General features: G+C 35.7%; 1 protein-coding gene across 1 annotated transcript in view; it reads left to right on the top strand.

Moving 5' to 3' along the window:
- The window catches only part of TRRAP (transformation/transcription domain-associated protein), a 98302-nt gene that overhangs the window by 63048 nt on the left and 14268 nt on the right, over window positions 1-20986 (top strand). The window contains 9 exon segments of the mRNA XM_009701591.1: window positions 804-995; window positions 6340-6535; window positions 6801-7066; window positions 7831-7931; window positions 10670-10871; window positions 12033-12197; window positions 14709-14799; window positions 16476-16621; window positions 17417-17678. Of these exon segments, the coding sequence (XP_009699893.1) occupies window positions 804-995; window positions 6340-6535; window positions 6801-7066; window positions 7831-7931; window positions 10670-10871; window positions 12033-12197; window positions 14709-14799; window positions 16476-16621; window positions 17417-17678 (1621 nt within the window).

Below are 20986 nucleotides of genomic sequence, written 5' to 3'. Positions count from 1 at the left end.
TGAGCATTGGTTAAGTGCAAGTTTACTGTAAAATAATCACAGAAGTTGGTTGCTAGACAATTCAAGGACTTTGCAGTTCTAGTTGCGATATTTCTACTATTCCTGGATTTTAAGAAAATGGTTTAAAATTATTTTAAAAATATTTTAGCACTGTGACCTGACTTTGTACCTGTACTCAGAAATTACATTGACATAAATGGGAAGGTTAGTTGTAGATGACTTAAAAAATTATTAACTGTGTATTCTCATAAACTTAGTAATGTCCTAGAGCAGGCAATTAGGAAGTATAATGCTGGCATAATGTGCTGACATATAAGGACGAGATCCTTTTAAGTGAGAAGTTGACATTACTTGTTCTGGAACCCCTGAAGCATTTCAGAGGTAGTATGCATTATCTGCTGAGAAGCATCTTTTTTCTTTGTATCGGGATGAATTGGTTTGCAGTGAGCTTCATGATCCTGTTGCAAGGCTGCTTTCAGCTTGCTCAGCTCTCTCTGAGCTACACTACAGTTGTCAGTGTAAAAATATTCTAACAGCAGGTTGTATGCAGGCCCTTCTGCTCTTGCGCTGAATTTGCAATTTATTTGCTAGCCCGCCCCTGCCAATAACTTTAAGAGAGCTGAAACTCTCTTAAAGAGAGTTGATATGACAGAAATGTTGATATTTTGGTCTGATATTTTTAGAAATTAAGCATAAAAAAGAAAACTGAGTGTTTGCTTAAGAAGACTTTCAAAAAATATTTTTTAAAAGTCTGCATTTGAGTATGAATAATCTTTACTAGACTTTCTTTGTTTCATTGCCAGGTGGAGTTGAGTTGTCCAAAGGAGATGGCATGGAAAGTGAATATGTACAGAGGATACTTGGCAATCTGCCATCCAGAAGAACAACAGCTTAACTTCATTGAGCGTCTGGTAGAGATGGCGAGTAGTTTAGCCATTCGAGAATGGCGAAGGCTTCCTCATGTAGTCTCACATGTTCATACTCCCCTTCTCCAGGTAAGAATGAAAAGTTTTTTATTGCCAGTTATTTTCCAGTAGCAGGTTTCAGGAATTTGAGTAACTGTGAGCATAAAATATTTTACTGTACAGTACTGATTGGTTTTTGGTAACGGTACCTTTTTGTTAAAAGTTGCAGAATGTGCATTTCTATTTGGATTCCTTTTGAAGTTTTTATAGTTTACCCAAATCCATTCTGTTTCTAGCATACAGAGGTAGCTATCTAAAAACTGATCACATGGCTCAATTTTTTCTGTGGGCTAATGCATAATTCAGTGCAGTACTTGGAGATCTTGAACATTCAGTGGGTTTTGAAATGAAGTCCATTTTAGGTGGCTATATTATTGCATTATGTTATTTGCAGAAGTGTTGAAATAACCTCTTAAGTGTTCTTTTCAGTTAAAGGTGTTAAATGTGGTAAGGAATTTTGTCAACTATAATGTACTCCTATATTTTTGGGGATTAAATTCCCCCCCCCGGCCCAAATCTGAGCTAACTGTTTAATGCCTTGTAAGGGAAAAGTGTACTTAGAAATGCTGGTGGTTTTTTGAGGAGCAGCATTCTGAACAGGCTGAGCAAGTTCTGAACATCACCTTGGCTTAAGCATTAAAGTCAAAGAATCAAAAACTGTAAAAGTCTGTTGTTAGTGAAGGGCTTTTCAGGTGAGCACTACTACCTTTAGGAAAAATAGTGTATGTTCTGACCAATGTGAGCCTTACCTTTTCTTTGTCATTTCTACATTATATTGCTGAATGTTCTGATTTACATCAGGGAAAAGAAGTAGGAAGAAATCCAGTCTTTAAGTGTATGATATTTCTCATTGAACAGGGAGTTAATTGTATACAAGTTCTGCTGAAAAGGAGAGTGGATTTTATTAGATAAACTAATGTGTGTACCTCAAATCTTCATACATTGATCTTCAGCTTTATTATTTGGCAGGTTCTGTTCACCATTGCATTAAAATCTTTTAGTAATGTTGTAAAAAGTATTCCCATGTTGAATCACATTGCTTCACAGCCTGAGAGATGTTGTAGGTTGGGAAGAGTGATCTCTGCTCCCCACGTCTAATCTGATGCCAGCTACAGGAAAGAAAATTTCTTGGTCTGAGTGGAAGGCCGTATTTCAGTAATGCTCCTTGTCTGCATGTGGGTCAACATCATCCAAATGTATCTGTGCTGATTGAAGAGCTTACTGCTTCCAATTAATTGGTTCATTTTAGTTCCAGTCTGTTGTGGAGCACTTGTGTGAGTAGATCAGCTGGAAGATTTGAGTTGGTGGCAACCTCTGTTAGGGGCCTTTTGCTGCACAGAGAAGGAATGGACTACTTGAATTAGACGGGGATGGAGCCCTGTGGCCTTAGTAGTTTGTGATCTGAAAGAGACCTATACGCTTTCTTGACAAAAATGGACAAAGCAAGTGTAAAGTTTTGAGACAAGCTTGCTCCTGAAGTAGGGGCAGAATTCTGGCAGTGGACCAGTGAGCTGTCCTGTCTGGAATGAAGTGAAGGACAGCTAATGAATTTGGGGCTACAAAAACTTTAAAAACAAACAAATAAAGCCCCCAACACCTCCCCCTAAAACAAATTAAAAAATCCCTGTGAAAAGTTGAATATTATCTAAGGTAGCTTAATTCTTTGTCAAGATCACTTAAAACAGAGGAAGAAGTTTGTAACTTGAATTTCATACTGTCCTGCAAAATTACTGCAGTAATTGCACGTGACTTTTAACAGCACTGATGTTCAAATACTCTTGCATGCCTGTGTGAATCCTTGACTTACAAAGGCTGAGTAACTTTCCAGTTGGATAACCCAGTGCATACATGGAGGATGGACAAAGCTAACATTTTTTGGTGCTATTTTTCTACTTACATACTTTTTTCTTAACTCTATTGTCCGTTTTGGAAGAAGGTAGAGCTCATTGGCTGCTTCTGAATCATAAAAACTCATTTTGCTCTCAAAAGGGGGCATGCTATGCTATTTTGTTTCTCTAAAGGAGTATGCTTGGAATAAGGAAAGTAAAAGGTTACTTTTCTTTCACCCTTGCTAAACAGATTCTTAGTGCTTATTTAAGTATGCCGTATTTTAGCCCTCAAATCATTAAATATTTCAAGGCAAAAAATGCACTGTTTTCCAGTATTTATTTACATGTGGACTGGTTTTAAGATGCTGTACACCAGGTACATCTTTATTTTTGCTTGTGAGAAATCTTTTATTTTGTTCATGCACCATTGACAATTTGATTTCAAGACAAAATGTGTTTAAATCCTATGCTTTTAGTCTTTCTCTTTGGCGTATATGTTACTCGCAAATGGCCCACTTAAAAAATTAGGGAAAAGTACTTTTTTCGTGTCCTGTCAGGAAGAGGTTTTTAAGAACTTGAGACCTGTTTGTTTTGTTTTTGTTTTTGTTTTTTTTTTTCCCCAGACCTCCAGAAATATTTTTGTGAAGCAACTGGCACAACTTTGATAATACAGAGTATGCAGTTTAATTATTATGTGAGATGAAATAACACGTATTACATGGTGAAAAATGCATGGCTTTTGTCCTTTGCAATTCTTACGTGTATTTCACCATAACAAAAATGGACTCCTGTTTGCTTTTGAAATGTATGAAATGTTGACAGTTACCCTTTTGTTTTCTCTTGGATTTAATTATGTAAATAATTCATTTTGCAACTGGAAGAGAAGAATTTTTGAGAGTAGATGTTACTGCCAAGTATAATCGAATGGCATTAGGTACCTAAACTTATCTTTAAAAAATGAGATTTGTCCTTGGGATGCTTCCAGAGGCTTCTTGAAAATGAACCTTATATCCTCTGATTTGTATTGTACAGCTGCAGCCAGAGCGTGGAAGTGGGGTTGGGACAGGATTGTGTTCAGTTTGTCATGCATTGTGATCTGGATGATACATGCCATTCATTTGTGATTTAGATTGACTGTGTCCCTGTTTAGGTGTCCTGGTGAACATGCACCTGATGAAGATTAGCTCTTGGTACTGTTGAGGGAACCGTTCATCTCCAGGGGAGAAATTCTGGAATATCTCAGTGCAACACAATCTGAAATTTCATAACAGGGATGCATTTCTTGATGGACCATTGGTCAGAGAACTGTGAATGAATGTTACCTGTAGAAATGCAGAGGACCTTGCTTTCTGAGTTCTGTTTGTTATAGTGGCTTCTGTAATTCTGTTTAAGATCAGTAGTTTCGCCTTGTGTGCCATGCCTGGTGTGATTCATAGGTAACTAAATCTGCATGATCTAAGGTGCCTCTACTAAAATGACTGTACTTGTAGGTAGAATTTACAGCAGCCCATACCTTTGAATTTTTATAATATGGGCTAATTCATCAGATAAAGTGAATGAATATGGAAGTTTTCTCCGTATTGAGAGGAAGTTGGCAAGTAAATAGGTACAATGTTTCATTTGTTTGAACTGATACAATACTACTAGAAGGCTTCTTGATGAAATTAATTCCCTCGTGTTAAGTTTTCACTGATATTTCAAGTTTTTCCTCCCCTAAGACTGACAGTATCTGTGGCATGAAAGGATTAGTATTGCTAAATAAAGTATTTAAATGGTTTCAGATACCAATTAAAACAAGCTTTTAAAATAATCTAATATGTATATATCCCTCATGAAGAAATGATAAATTAGTCAATGACTGATGGAGGTACAAATGCAGCCATGAATTTGCACTGCAGTAATTACTTTTTTTTAATATCAGATAGTATGTGATTAAATACCTGTGAGAAAATTAAATTTATGTGATGAATGGGTGTAGGATGAAGGTTAACCTATTGTGAGAGCTGATACTGAGATGACTGTAGGAAAATATTACTTTGTTTAATTTATTTTGTTTCAAGAGATTTCACTTTGTAAATTTGGACTGCCTTTTTTTTTTTTCTTTTTTTCCCAAATAGTTATCTTATTTGGTTGATTAATAAGGAATACAGCTGTTATCTGCCAAGAGGTAGCTTAGAGAATACTACATTGGTTTTATTGTACTACAGGTAATTAAATTCCATTAAAGTTTCTGGGCCTTCAGGTTGTTGAAATTTTAAGAAAATGTCTGCTACCTTTAGTACATTTGAGACTCCTGCCATCTTCTGTTTGTTCCTGTCATTAATTTGAGAATAGTAGATGTCAGTGAAAATCCATCTTTAACTTAAGTGACTTCTCAAAGCTAAGGTCTTTGCAGAATATCTTAAAGTAACACCTTCAGGAGCACATAGATAGTGTTTCTGTACATTCAAGTTTCTGTTAAGAAGTCAGAGCGTGCCCAGGAAATTATACTAGTAAGTTCTGTTAAAAATTTTGGGTTTTAATTATTGGAAGTTCTGTTAAAAGTTTTGTTTAAGGTCAGTATTTTTACTTCGTCCTTGTATTTAGCACACTATATATATTTACTTGTGCTTTTCTATGATTAGGCTTGATGTAGTAAGTCCAAATCTGTGTGCTAGAATTTAATTCTAACTTGTGGTTTTATTTAGATATGTGTGGAGAAAAGGGTGGGACTAAAGAGAGAGTGTAGGTTCCAGTAAAGTATCTTTCCTTTGGTGTTTGTGTTTTTGTGTTTGACTATGTTTGTTTGTTTGGGAATTTTTTTGTGTGCATTCTTTTTTTTCTTTAAGAAAACAAACAAACAAAAAATGCTTCCTAAAAGCAAGACACTAGCATTTGAGGGGTAACTTGTGAAAGCATTTGCAGTTCAAAATAAAAGAAAGGATGAGGGAATTTCTACCTTTATACTATCAAGGAAAGACATGTCATAATTGACCAAAGTTAAACCTAGCAAGCAAACTCATAGTATTATAGGAAGAACACATTAAGTATAGGTCAGTAATGACTGTTTGCAACCAAATAATGTTAGAGCATTTAGGTTTTGTCAGAATGAGGCATGCATGAAATAAACTGCTTGATACTTGTACGCCATTCCTGGAGAAGAGGATCCTGAAGTAATGCAGGGACCTTTTGCAAGCATGTAAGGAAGTACTTTATGGCACCTTTATTTTTAAAAATAATTCATTTGTTTATTAAGACTAGTGACCCATTGGTATGAATTCTGTGCTGATGACTCAGTGGATGAATTAAACATTTCAGTCAATGACTAAAGTGTTGAATAAATCTCAGATTTATTTTTATTTTTTTGTGTGATTTTGTTAATGATTAGATTTGTTAAAGGTCATTTATGCTACTAATAGACAAGTCCCTAAAACAGCGTAAGTAGTTTCATCTTTACTTGGTCATTTAAAGGTGGCATCATTCATAGAGATCTTTTTCTAACAGTGAAATTGGCCAGCTTATTGTACTATCCTTTATGATAATTTATATTGTTTAATGTTTTTTAGGCAGCACAGCAAATAATTGAACTTCAAGAAGCAGCCCAAATAAATGCAGGATTACAACCAACTAATCTGGGGAGGAACAACAGCTTACATGATATGAAGACTGTTGTAAAGACTTGGAGGAACAGATTACCTATTGTGTCAGATGATTTATCCCACTGGAGCAGCATTTTCATGTGGAGACAACATCATTACCAGGGTAAAACGGCCTGGTCCAGCATGCATTCATCATGTAATTTTCCAGACAACACATTGTTTGAAATAAGTTCTCTTTTTCTTTTTTTTTAAATTTTTTTTTTAAGTATACAAGAGTGTTGTTGCTTTTGACAAGTGTTTGTTTTTATTCAATTTCCATTTAAATGTTTCATTATCTTAAGTCATCATTTCATATGTATTAATGTGTAAGATATTGCTGTATATATAATTTCATTTATAATGACCAACATTTTATGTTTTATTTCTAGCCATTGTAACTGCGTATGAAAATAGTTCTCAACATGATCCTAGTTCCAATAATGCTATGTTGGGAGTTCATGCTTCTGCATCGGCAATTATTCAATATGGAAAGATAGCTCGAAAACAAGGTCTGGTCAACGTAGCTCTGGATATACTGAGTCGTATTCATACAATTCCAACTGTGCCCATTGTGGACTGCTTTCAGAAGATTCGCCAGCAAGTTAAATGTTATCTTCAGCTGGCGGGCGTCATGGGCAAAAATGAATGTATGCAGGTACAGTAGCTTTATCTCTGAAGTTGTTGTTGGAGCTTGGAGGATTACAAGGGCCATCAGATACCTTGATTTAAATAAACTGCCTGTGTACTGAACAGGGTCTGAATTTTGTTGGCCATGTTATACCATACATAGAGTGATGTTTTAAGTAATGCTGTTAGTCAAAAGCCACCATCGTCCTCTTTGAGCTGAATACTGTGAATATATTAAAAATTAGCCAAATAAAAAGTAATATGGAAATACGTTTTTTGAAATCTTACAAGATAGGTAAATGGAAGAGACTTTGAAAGCTATATTATTTGCAATAGGAGGAAATGACACTATTGCAAGAGTAACTGAAGCTCTAAGTCAGTTTTGGGTATCTGACTCATGTGATGGATGCTAGCAAACTGAAGTGAAATCATATGTGTTAAAAGGAAAGGAAAACGTGATTGTGGGCAAAACCCACTGACATATGATTATAAGGTCAGCAGACTGGGACCTTATAATAATAATGTACTATAAATAATAATATAACATAAAAAAACAAGGTGGAAAAGATAACCCATCAGCTCATGAATGTTGTCTATGGTATCTAAGTTTTGCATAGGGCAGTGGAAAATTAAGATTGTTGTCCATCCAGATTTTCTAAAATCAAAATTAAACACTAGAAACTCATGCTATTTAAATTTCAGGAGAATATTTTGGCTGTTGTTTTACGGCACTTTCATCTTAGTAAAACCTTCCATTTTACAAGGCTTTTCTCACTAAGGCTTATTTAACAGGGTCTTGAAGTTATTGAATCAACCAATCTGAAATACTTCACCAAGGAGATGACTGCTGAGTTCTATGCATTGAAGGGAATGTTCTTGGCACAGATTAACAAGTAAGTACATTTGCTGGAAGAGGCAGTAGCACACATCTGAAGTATTTCAACACAGTATTTGAGCAGGAGAATTGTTCCATATGTTTACACCAGCCTAAAATCTGTCACAACTGTATGAGAAAGTAACAGTGTACACTGTTAGTTCCTTTGCAGTTTGAAGATGTAGTCGTTGCTCATATTTATAAGTGTTGTAGGAAAGAACTAGTTAAAGCAAACATTGCACCAGTTCTTTTTTAAAAAGTTTTATATTTCAAGGAGTGAGATGACAAGAGGCAGGGAGACTAGGTTTGTCCAAAGCTTTAAAGCTTAAGATACCTTTTTTTTTTCCCCCTCGGTTCTGTGAGTACTTACTTAGACAAACCGATGTCTAACTGACATCTTAGTGTAGTTGACAAAAGGAGGTTGGTTTAATTATGTTCTTAATGTAAATATCACATATAAAACCAAGGAAAAAAAAGTTCAGTCCACAAGCTTACAGCTACTTAAACAAGATTAGCCTCCCTCTTTGTTTCTCTCATTTCTGTTTCATTGTCATTTTGTATGTCCCATTAATAGCTGCAGCTATCAAGGCATAGGAAAATGTGTGGTGGCATAGTTCAGAGTGCTTAGACAAATCTGGTGTGTGATGCAATATGGAAATGCAATGCTCATTTCAGATAGCTGAATTGAAAAGACTAATGTAGTGTGTGTTGGAGACATCTTGCATTGCAGCATTTGAACACCTAGGTGTAAGCCTTGCTTTCACACAACTACTTTTGTAATATTTTTGCTTTATGCTGATGGGCATATTACTATTTTGAGGAAGATCTCTCTTTAATTCAGTAAACAAATATCTCAGCAGTCAAATTTTGTTTGATGATGCCAAAAAAACCCTTCAGATTTCAACAGGTTTTAATATGTGTGGTTTTCAATGGCAATATTGCTACATGTTACATATGGGTGGAATAATTCTTTTGCCACTACATTGTGGACACTTAAGGAATGAAATCCATCAGGTTTTAAGCCGTACACTGCAACCTCACATAGCAATTTAAGTCAGGAAATGATGAATATCTTCTTCTGTGGATACAAGAGAGAATTTTAAATAGGCAGAATGCAATTACTTTGATTGAAAGTGCAGCGGGCTTTTTTTACGAACATAAGCAAGCTTAGTTTCAATTGAGGTGTAAAGAGAAGCAGATGTACCTCCCCCCATCTATTTTAATTTTTAAAAATTCATGCAGATAAAAGTAAAAGGCAGCTAAACTGTCTCTGTTCATTCTTTCAGGATAGAGTGGATAAAGATTTCTGTTTAAAACATGGTTCTGATGTGCTTACAGTTTCTTAATCTTACCAGAAAACATACAGGCATTACTTAGCACCACAGTTCCAGTCAGGGGTTTAGGAAGGTTACAGTTAGAAGCAATGGCAGTGTTGAACCTGAGAACATGTGACTACTGATTACCTGTGTGTCAACTGAACTGGAAGTTAAAGGTCGCCTCTGCTCTTTCATCTCCCTGTGCTGCCCATTTGCTGAGCAAGGTGATAGAAACCATGTTTAAAAAGGTATCTCATGTGTCAAGAATGATGGATTGTAGAGAAGGAGAAAAGAAAACTGACTGAAAAGTCCCCTTTTCGCAAAGGGGAAGTAGTTATACAATATCATTTATCAGGCTGCTACTGTGGTAGTTCACTTCAAAACCTCCATCTAGGGTGCGGAAAGCCTCTGAAAGCAAGTAACATTAATGTAACATAGAAACTAATACATACTTTGACAGACAAAGTAGTTTCCTTTTTATAGTTTTGCTTCAATAGCTAGTCATTTTAACTTATCACTACAGTCCTCCAAGTTAATATTTTTATATAAAAAATACAGTTGATTTTAAAAAAATTAGTCAAGCATTATGCTACGTTTGTGTGGTTTATTTCAATGTTTATTCTGTAAGAAAGAAGTGAAGCACTTTCTATTAATAAGGAATCTTGGAATGCTTTAAAAGTTTCTTCATTTCAGTAACGTGTATGTGAGTTTTCGCATACTTTATGCCTGACAAGTTACATAGATGCAAGGGCTGTATATATATTGGGATGAATCATGCCGAATCTTGGACTAGGAACACTTGAGGAAACCTAGAGAAGACTTCAGAAGTATCAAACAAATAATCTTTTGGTTACCAAGAACTATATGATTAACCTTCATATTCCTTTACTATTTCTGTTGAAAAATAAACTTTTAAAGCTGTGGGAATGAGGAACCAACTTTTTCCAGGTAATGTTGATTGTAAATTTTTTCATTACTTTGGTGGGAGAACAGTTAGGTAAGATGTAGTCCTCCAAAAGACAGCTAATATAACATCTTCCCAATGTTGCTTTTTCTCACTCCCTTTTTTGCTCAGCAGAGAAGCACTTTTTAATGCATTTGCTTCTGCTCTTCTTAGGTTATCATTCGTTCTTCTTTCTCCCAGTATCATTGCTTGGGTTCCGATTGCAGTGCGCCAGGAGGTTTTAGTTTTTTTCAAGGAATATCTGGAGATCTTAAACACTTACATAATTGTTTCCATCATGAAGCATTTAGTTTCATAGGTGCTGAACTTCAAGGAAAGCTAAGACAAAGCAGTCATAAGGGATGTTACTAGAGAATTTAATGTAAAAATATCATTGAGTATTAAGAAAGTAATTGAGTACCCTATCAGAAATCTGAGTCTTACATCATTTAGTAACTTTTTGTTGGTATAAAACTTGTATTACTTGCCACAATGCAGGTCTGAAGAAGCAAACAAAGCTTTTTCTGCAGCTGTGCAAATGCATGACGTGCTAGTGAAAGCATGGGCAATGTGGGGTGACTACCTGGAGAATATCTTCGTGAAAGAACGTCAGCTTCACCTGGGTGTGTCTGCTATTACTTGCTACCTGCATGCATGTCGTCATCAGAATGAGAGCAAATCAAGAAAATACTTAGCAAAGGTAAGATCTAGATGTTTATAAAAGGGTTGTAGCTCCACCCCTTCAGAAAAGGCTGGGATAATGTTCAGTACCTAAATTTGTTCAATTAGAGAAACATCAGTTGCTGATGGAAAGCTTTAATTTAAGCGGAAGTCTGCATATCATTACTGCTGGATCACTGCATGTAACTTATCTTGGGTTTTCCTATTTCATTGGGATGTCTGAGGTTTTCTTTAGGTATGGAATCTTTTCATGGGAGAAGGGGGAAAAATTACATCCAGCATTTAGACTATATAACGCAGTGAGATATCTGCAGAGAGGCATCCTTTGGTCCTCGAAAAAGTAACGTAATTTGATGTTTGTTTATCGTTACTATGGATAATTCATACTAACTTTTGCTTAGGTATTGCATTTTATTCCAAATGAGCCTTTTCTGTAAATTTTTACTCTAATTCAACAAAATTTCTACCTAAAAAAGCTCTTTGTAGTATGTATTTCTTCGTTTGGGGATATTTACTTTAATCTCTCTCATGAAGAAAATTTAAAAAATGATAGCAAGCTGTGGAAGACAATCTATTTTGAACATGAAACAAACAGACTTTTTTTTTTCTTTTTTTTTCTTTTTTTTCTCCTCCAGATTAAAGGTGGCCTTGATAGCACTCTGAAGTTTATTATTCTCCCTGTCTGGTTGCATAACTGTTAGTGATTTTTAGTCAGTGCTTAATATATTTGCATTTAAATGAAACTGTAGAAAAAGCATCATTAGCGATGGGCAGTTAAAATAATTGGAAACACCCAAAGAAATACTCAAGTTCTTTCATCAAAGTTAATTTTTCTGAATAGCGTATTTTAGATTCTATAAACGTGCCTCACTTTCCATCCACCTCCCCCAACTAAAAACCCAGAGAATTTCTGGAATGCAGTCATGTTCATTTGCTTTTTTCTGTCTTGTTTCATGGCAAATGGTACACTTACGTTTATTTTTTACATCCTTTAAATATTATTTCTAAGGGAAAAAATAACATTGCCCATGAATGTAAGTTCTTGTGTGTAAGGCAACTTTAACTCTTACAAGGACTCCACTACCATCTTAATAAAATATCTGTGGTTTTTTGTATGTCATAATGATTTGATGTGTCTTGAATTTAAGCGCTGAGATGTTGTCTTGAAATTCTCTTTCAGGTTCTTTGGCTACTGAGTTTTGATGATGATAAGAACACCTTGGCAGATGCAGTAGACAAGTACTGTATCGGTGTTCCACCCATTCAGTGGTTGGCCTGGATTCCACAGCTGTTGACATGCCTGGTTGGCTCAGAGGGCAAACTCCTTCTGAACCTCATTAGTCAGGTACAGAAGATACTGATAATAAAGAATTAGTCATTAATCCTTGTTTTCAAGATGAGATACAAATATTTTTCAAAGCAAATTAAGAAAGTGCTAAGCTTTAAAAATGCTATTGTTTGCAACTGTTGATGAGTTAAGAAATAGTAATTTCTCTCTATAAGTATAATATTTTAATTTTCAAAGTGAGTGTTACTTAACAAGATTAAATCCAGTGAAATTGTCTGCCATATGTACATGAGGCATTATATCTTTCCCTCTGAAATTCTCTTTATTACATTTTTATCAACATTATAGAACACATTTAGAAATATATAGTTAAATGCTTGTAATGTAGGGATAGGGATAAAGGATTGTTAGCTTTAGTGACTAAAGGACTAACTATTTCATTAGTGCTTTGTTTTTTAGTAAACTTGATTTTTAAAAAACAAGGCTCTATCTGTTGCTGTCAGGAATCTTTACTGGGGCTTTGTGCGTTTTTGCTTGAAGTTTAACGTGACAAATAATGATAAGATTTAGGGAGTTAGAGCAAGAAACTAACTTCCTGGGTTTGTACCTCTTATGAGTTTTGATTAATCTTGCTTTGGGAGTTTAAGATTTTACTGCCTATTGCTGTCTACTCTGTAGGAGAATCTTAAGAATAGAAGATGTACCTCTATCTCATTGTAAAGTTGGTTTAAGCATGTCTGTAGACTAAGGGAGAGTAAGTGACATTCTGTTAATGTGTTTTTTAGATACTGCTGTGTTATTGCTTAGTGTGAACAGGGTTCAAACATCATGTTTTCAGAGATATTAACTGTTCATGGTCTAACTTCAGCTCTGTTTTAGCATGTGTACAACCTGGAAGCTTTTTGATATTTGTTCATTCAGGTTAATGTAAAACAATTGTGAAGTCCTGTTAATGTATAGGTGAACATATGAAGCTCTCACAGTAGCCTGTACCCCAGGCCACTTCTGTCTGCAGTGCTCCACTGTTTCCTGAAAACAGGCAAAGGACAACCATTGTGCTGAATTCCTCACAATGTTGTTCTTTCCTTCCCTCCACTGTTGATTTTTGAGATATGGACTTGATGATCTGTGTGGATCCCTTCCAGCTCAGGATATTCTTTGATTCTGTGATATCCAGCTTGTTTTATGCTATCCCTTGAGTTTGCTCTTTCAAAGCTCTGAGAATGTGTATTTTTGTAGAGAGGGAATATGTCCATCTATGTTTGCATATGCATTGGTACTTGTGTACATAAATCTAGATAAGTGTGTGTGTGTGCATATGTATACATATGTTTCCTTCCCTCTCGCTCTGTAAAATTAAAATGAAACTTTGAAGAGACCACACACCCAAACATCTTAAGAAAGCAAAGTAGCTGAGGCAAAAGTTCTGGTGTGTAGAGTTTGGTCTTGTCTTGCAACACCAATGTGCTCAGCTGTCTTCTGACAGCAGACAGAAAAAACTTATTTCAGTGAGTTGTAGACATTTTTTTATTTGTTGAGATGTGTATAAAATTTTTAGAAGTGACCGACTACTTAGAGATCCTCCTGTAGCTGGAACTTAGATTCATAAATATCACAGATAGTTTTGTTTATCTTGCCTTTAAATTGCGGGTCTATAGAAGGAATATAAAATAAAAAAATACAAAATTTTTTGTGTTACTAATTTAAAAATCTTAAGTTTGCAGAAGTAATAGAACCTAAACCTTACAATTCTCTTCAAATAATTTACTCTTGAATTACAACATGAAGCATATATGTGTCAAGTTAGTAATGTGCCATAAATAGCATATTACCAAATAGTTAAATGTTATTGCAAAATTTCTGCCACTTACCATACCCATTTGGATGGAGAAAGAATCCATGATTCAGTAAAATTGTGGCTGGAGAAGCCTCTAAGCGTGTCTTAAGATGTGCTCTATCATGGGTAGTAGCTAGACACATCATTTCTTTCCTTTAATTGATACTGAGATTTACAGATTTTAAAGGGGATGCTGAAGGTTAATATCTCTTTAGCTTTTTTTTTTTTAATGGAAGCCATAAAATCTTTTTATTTTTGGATGAAATTGGTATCCCCTTATATTAAGTGCCACAATTAGTGGAGTAAAGTTACTCTCTAATGGGCCTTCTTATCAAGTATCACGGGGCTCACTGGGAATTGTGGCCTAATTTAAAGACTAACCACTGTCATTATGTCTGTTTTTCTTCCATTATGTACGTGAGTAAGATCTTTGAGCTGGCCCAGCTGGTACTCTGGCTTTATGCTGTTTTCAGGTTATTAGGCAATATGATCTGGAAGCCCTAATTAGGTAATGCCTTAACAGTGTGTGCAGGGAGTTACCATTTCATCCTCTTTGGGTTTCTATTACTGAAAGAATCTTTAATTTCCTATTTTTCCGTAAGCTGTTATTTAAAATCAGGAACTGATTATTACCGACTTGTACTCATTTATGAAGAGAATCTGTACGTGTTGATCTGATCTATAGCCAGTTTTCCTTAACTGAGAAATATGTATATGTGTATCTCCAATAGGTGGGAAGAGTCTATCCCCAAGCTGTCTACTTCCCTATCAGGACCCTCTATTTGACCTTGAAGATAGAACAACGAGAGCGCTACAAAAGCGGTGAGCTTGATAATGATCAGATTGTTTGGGCTCTTTGTAACTTAGTTATTATTTTGAGTTTCACCAGATTTTACTGGGGAGAATAGTTTCTCTAGAAAACATACCAACTTGTCAAGGCTAAAGAAGAAAATTCTTGATAAACTTTGCTTGCATTCATTTCTCTGAAGTTAGATGTACAGATGGCTTGAGCTCTCTTGAACAAAATATTCACAAGGAAGAGTTTAATCTCCTTCATTGTCATGTCACTGTAATTACTGAGAATCATATGTTCTTTGCAGGATTTTTATCTTTAAAAATTGATGGAGAGGTAGAAAACTGTTGGACTACAAATACAGAAGAGCATTGTAGTTTTCCAAGATGTTCTAGACTAATTTTGATTGAAAGCATGAACCACACAATATTCAGTTTCTTTTCAAATGAGTCAAACTTTTAAAAATAATTTAACAAAAGATGAGTTCATATAACTCAAATGAGGTAAACTACTTTCTTTGAATAACCTGTACTTTAATGTCTCCATAATAACTTCCTATGGTGAATTTTCAAGTTAAATGAGCATCTAAGTTTACACAAAATAAAATCAATTTTGGCTTTGAAGAAAAGTTTGGAAGATGGGGAGAACATTAAGCAGCTTGCACAACACCTTTTTTTCTAAGAACAAATCCTATTTAGAATTGTTATGTCAAATGATTCTGCAGAATTTAGTTGTTCTTTTGTCCCATGTAATCTCCTGGGAATCACAGGAGAGAAGAACCCTCCCTTCTGTTCTGTATTCTTTTTTTACAAAGTGCATTGTTTATTTAATTACGCTTTTCACTTGGGAATGGAATCAGTAAATTTCTGCATAAAATTTTGAAGGGCATTAATTAAATAATGTTTTACTTTTCTTTGGGTACTCCTTTGGAGGAGGGAAGAGTCGATGCCCACATACCATGATACTTCACTACATTCATATCCAATGACCGAGGTTTCTGTGCCAAATTCTTGGTATTGCCACATGCACAGATAGTGATAACCAATAAAATATTTTCCTAGTGCTTCTGCCACAATCTTCTGCTCTGTTGATAGGTTGTGTGAAGTGTATGTGTGGTGTCATCTGATAAAGCAAACCCTGTACTTAATCACTGTCTGATGTAACTGTAATGCAAGGGATCAGTTGTGCTAAAAGATGCATTCTGTGGCAATTTGTGTGTTGTTGGCACCAACATGTTTATTCTTCAGTTATGTGAGTCATATCCCCAAAAGGCAAGGGAGCAAACACCCCCCATAATTTAAATAATTTGATCCTATATGAAGCAATGTCAGTTACTTCAAGAGCATGGTTAGGTAGTGTGAAAGCTAAGGCTACACCCACTGTGTATTTTTGAAGAGTGTTTATGTTGCTCTAACTTTAGGCAGTCTGTACCACTGAACAGCATTTGGAGCAGAGTTTTCTGTCTAAGAAAATAAATTTTCTTTTTAAAAAACAATTTTTCTCAAATTTTCTGAAATTCAGTAGGTAATACATCATTAATACTTAATGCAAATCTAAACCAAATTCTTAGAACAACTTATTTTATTTCATGGAGGCATGTGTCAAGTTTATGAAAGGTAATTTTTTTTTTTTTAAATTTTCCACTTTCCAGATTCTGGGCAACAACAGCCAAGTTCAGTTGGAAATCAGTCCCACTCTGCCTCAGATCCTGGGCCAATCAGAGCCACTGCACCAATGTGGCGATGCAGCAGAATTATGCATATGCAGCGAGAATTGCATCCAACACTTTTGTCTTCTCTGGAAGGCATTGTGGATCAGATGGTCTGGTTCAGAGAGAATTGGCATGAAGAGGTATTTGGCTTTAATACACCTTCGTATGTATGCATCATCTAAGGAAAAGTTAACTGCAAAATATTTATCCAGAATTGCTTTTAAACATTAAAATGTAACTATTTGTTTTGATTAGTAAACTGATGTATTTGTAGAACTAATTGTTCTGATTGGAGTTTCAAGGAGCTTGGTTATTTCTGGAAGCAATACAGAGGTTTCCCAAAACTATTAATTTGGTGAATGCCTCTAGGATTTAAGCTGTTGCTTGTGCTAACTGAAAATTTATATTTTTACACTGAATTTCACAGATACCAGTTTTCTTCTTGATCTGGTGGTCTGTGACAGGTGGTGATTATTGTCCAAAGTTTGAATTATAACAGAGAGCAGATGGACGTGCCACTCCACTTTTATTATTTGCCTCTTGAGTGTGAGACTGTTCTATTCTGTCTACCTAGTGCAGTACTGGTTTGAAGAAGGATTCCTCATATCACATCACTTTCTAATATATCACAAAATACGAATTTTAAAACTTAGCTACTGTTGAAAGAGCAGGGTGTACTTTGTGAGGCAGCGTTTCCACTGCTCGATTTGTTCAGTTGCACTGCTAATAAGAATCAGCGCTGTCATTCTGATTGACCCTCTGATGCAATTTAAAAATGCAGTTTTAAATAAATGTTTCTGAGAGGTTAACTTCACTATATAAAATGCTGTGTGGGAATAAATACTTGGTTTCAAAGCACAAGGCCTCATCTTCTTGACTATTTTGTGAGTTTTTTTGTTGATTTGTTTTGTGTTTGGTTTTTTTTTAATTCTTAGGTTCTTAGACAACTGCAGCAGGGCTTGGCGAAGTGCTATTCAGTTGCCTTTGAGAAAAGTGGAGCCGTTTCAGATGCCAAAATCACTCCTCATACACTAAATTTTGTCAAGAAGTTAGTCAGCACTTTTGGAGTAGGTCTTGAGAATGTCTCAAATGTGTCCACGATGTTTTCTAGTGCAGCCTCAGAGTCACTAGCTAGGAGAGCACAGGCAACAGCTCAAGATCCCGTGTTCCAGAAGTTAAAAGGGCAATTTACAACAGGTAAATGTTTAAGATGTTTTTTTTAATTTTACTTTTAATTTCCAGAGAAATTTTCCCCCCAAAATTCAACTGTGAAGGCATTCTGCTTTTTTATTCTTCCAATATTTTTCCTGAGAGAAAAGTACAAAAAACAGCACCTGTCATTCACCAAACCTGAAATAGTTTGTACCAGTCTTCTGTGGACTAATAAAGATAATTCAAATGAAAACCAGACCTCAATGTAGAGTGTCACCGTTTAAGGTGATGAGTATGAGTTGTATTTGGTTATGAGTATATTGTATGAGTATATTGTATACCACAATGAGTATATTGTTGTATTTTTATTACCTAAAACTGTGGCCAAAAGTGTTTGGCGTTTAAAGATAAGTTAGACTACCTCACTGTAATATTTTGGCAGTTTACATAGAACTGCCTGCTATAGATGAGGGACAGTAATGATCTCTGTTTCACCGTGATGCCAGAATTTAATGAAATTTTCATCGCAGAACTCCAGACTGACAATATTGTGTGAAGTCTTTCAAAACATCCTACTTCTGATGAGTAAGATTACTTCAGTGTTTTGGATAACTAGATTATAAAAATCTTATTACACAAATTTACATCATTGTTAGGGAAACTGAATCAGTAACTTTAATCAGATGTATTAGAGAAGTTACTTGAGGGCAGTAGCTTTTTTGTTTCATTCATTTTCTCTTTATCAGTGAAGTTACATGTTTGAGTATCTGATGTTGATTTAAAATCCTAAGAAAAGCTTGTGTACGGTAACGCGTAGTTTTGATATATTTGGTGAAAAGTGTTAAGGCCATGCAGGTATGTATGACAGAAGGTGACATTGATTGACATCAGTGTTTTGAGTTGCCAGGATTTTGAGTTTTGCATCTATCTTTCAAGCATTTTACTGATAGTGTTGTGAAAATAAGCGAACTGATGGGAATCTTGTGAAAGTAACTCAGTTGTACATATGACCTATGCATCTTGTGCACACTATGTGTGGCATGATGTCCTTTTTCAGGCACAACAGTTGCATGACTGCAGATAATGAACGTCCTGAACCATATGATTACATTTTTAATGGATGAAGTGTAGTAGAGAGGGAAAGAAACAGAAACATTTTGTACATCTTCAATGGAAGCATATGGGGAGGAAAAAAAAAAAGATTGGGCAGTGATAACGGGGTGAAATGTACCAAGTCCAAATGCTGGATTCTGCACCTGGGATGGAGTAACATTGGGCACAGCTATAAATTGGGAGAGGCGTGGCTGGAGAGCAGCCCTGCAGAAAGGGATCTGGGGTTGCTGGTTGACAGCAGCTCGATGTGAGCCAGCAGTGAGCCCTGGCAGCCCTGAGGGCAAACCTCACCCTGGGATGCATCAAACACAGCATCACCAGCCAGTCAAGATATCCCGCTGTATTCGGCATTGATGAGGCCTCACCTGGAGTACTGTGGGCAGGTCTAGGCGCCATAGTTGAAGAAGGATGTTAAGGTACGTGAATGCGTCCAGAGGAGGGCGACAAAGCTGGTGGCAGAGCTGGAAGGCATATCCTGTGAGGAGTGGCTGAGGACTTTGGGCTTGTCTAGCTTGGAGAAAAGGAGGCTGAGGGGAGACCTCATTGCTTTCTGCAGCTTCCTGAGGAGGGGATGTGGAGAGGGAGGTGCTGAGCTCTTCTCCCTGGGATCCAGTGACAGGATGTATGGGAATAGTTCAAAGCTGCACCGGGGGAGGTTTAGACTGGACATTAGGAAGCATTTCTTTACTGAGAGGGTGGTCAAACACTGGAACAGGCTCGCTAGAGAGATGGTTGATGCCCCAAGCCTGTCAGTGTTTAAGACTGATTTGGACAATGCCCTTAATAGCATACTTCAACTTTTGGTCAGCCCTGAGTTGGTCAGGCAGTTGGACTAGATGATCTCTGTAGGTCTCTTCCAACTGAAATACTCTACATTTAATACAAGTTTGGACTTGTTTTTAATTTTTAATAATGGTTTATACATCTTTACGTTACAATAGTAGCATAGTCACTTTTTTATTGCCGTGTTATTGATATGCTCAGTTTTTGTTGGATTTGAGTTGTTTTTGGTCTGTCGTAATATCTCTTAGTTTCTTTCCTTTAAGTGTTAGAGAGATCTGGGGTTTTGGAAGTTGTAAAGGAAAACTAAATACAACATCAGGCTCAAGTCTGCAAAATCTAAAGTAAGGTTTCAGAATGTTTCTAGAGAGATAATTAAGAAAGTTTAATTACAATTCAGTTACAATTTTTAATTAAAAAATAGAGAGGATTTTCAGTTTTTATATGCTCGTGTGTATTTTTTGTATATTTTTAGGATCTATAAAAGGCAGTTAGGATTTTCAGGTTTGCTGTCTAATCACAGCATTTATAAAGAATTATGTGGAATAACATACAAAACAAAAGAACAACAGCGTAGGCCTGGACATAAAAATCATGTAACGTTGTCAAATGCAATGTGCTTCTTAGTTTAATAATGAGTAATTACTTCCTGTATTTTTTTGTTGAAGAGTTCATGTTTTATTTTTCAAGTATGATTTAACATGAATGTCTGCAGGATTAAGGTAATTATTTGCTTAGTAGTAGATTTGATGTTTATTTTGATCTAATAAATTCAGTGCTTTAATTCACAAATGAAGTGTGGGAAAATAAAAGAAATTAAAATGATCAAAATACAGATTTTTGTAATTTAATTCATTATGCACAATATGAAAATAAGGTTTTTTTATTAATTTTCTAATAACAGTAAAATGTACATAAATAAATGAATAGGATTTTAATTACTGCACCGAAGATAGCAAAGACAGTTTTGACATTATGAGAAAACGTTTGTGAATCATGCCTACTGTGTCCTTTTGTCACACTAAAATGTTCATGTTTGTTTGTTTTTTCTGATTCTCAGTACCAGTTGCATTTAGATGATGGACAGATAATTACAGTGATTGCCTTCCATTTCAAAAGTGTCCAAGCTGAGGAGCTGTCTTGGAGTAAACTCTTTTCTTCTTCAGTTACTTCCAGATTAATGTTGGCAGCTATGTTTTATAGACACTTTCAACTATGTTTGGTTGCATAATCATTTCCATCAACATCTGAGTTGCATCTTGATTTCTGTTTGGAGCCACTGGGGACTCTCACAGCATTTCTTATATTCTAAATGCTTTGTCTGCAGTAGTCTGAACCGTTGGAGCTTTGATAGGTCATGTTTTCCCATCCTAACGTATATTTTAAAACCAAATTTTACTTTGAATTTTTTTTCTGGAACTTCACATGCATAGTTCTTTGACCATCTGTTCTTTGTTCCT

Source organism: Cariama cristata, unplaced genomic scaffold (genome assembly GCF_000690535.1).
Source record: "Cariama cristata isolate BGI_N322 unplaced genomic scaffold, ASM69053v1 scaffold8116, whole genome shotgun sequence".
Taxonomy (NCBI): Eukaryota; Metazoa; Chordata; class Aves; order Cariamiformes; family Cariamidae; genus Cariama; species Cariama cristata.
This window is presented reverse-complemented; position numbering and strand designations above follow the sequence as displayed.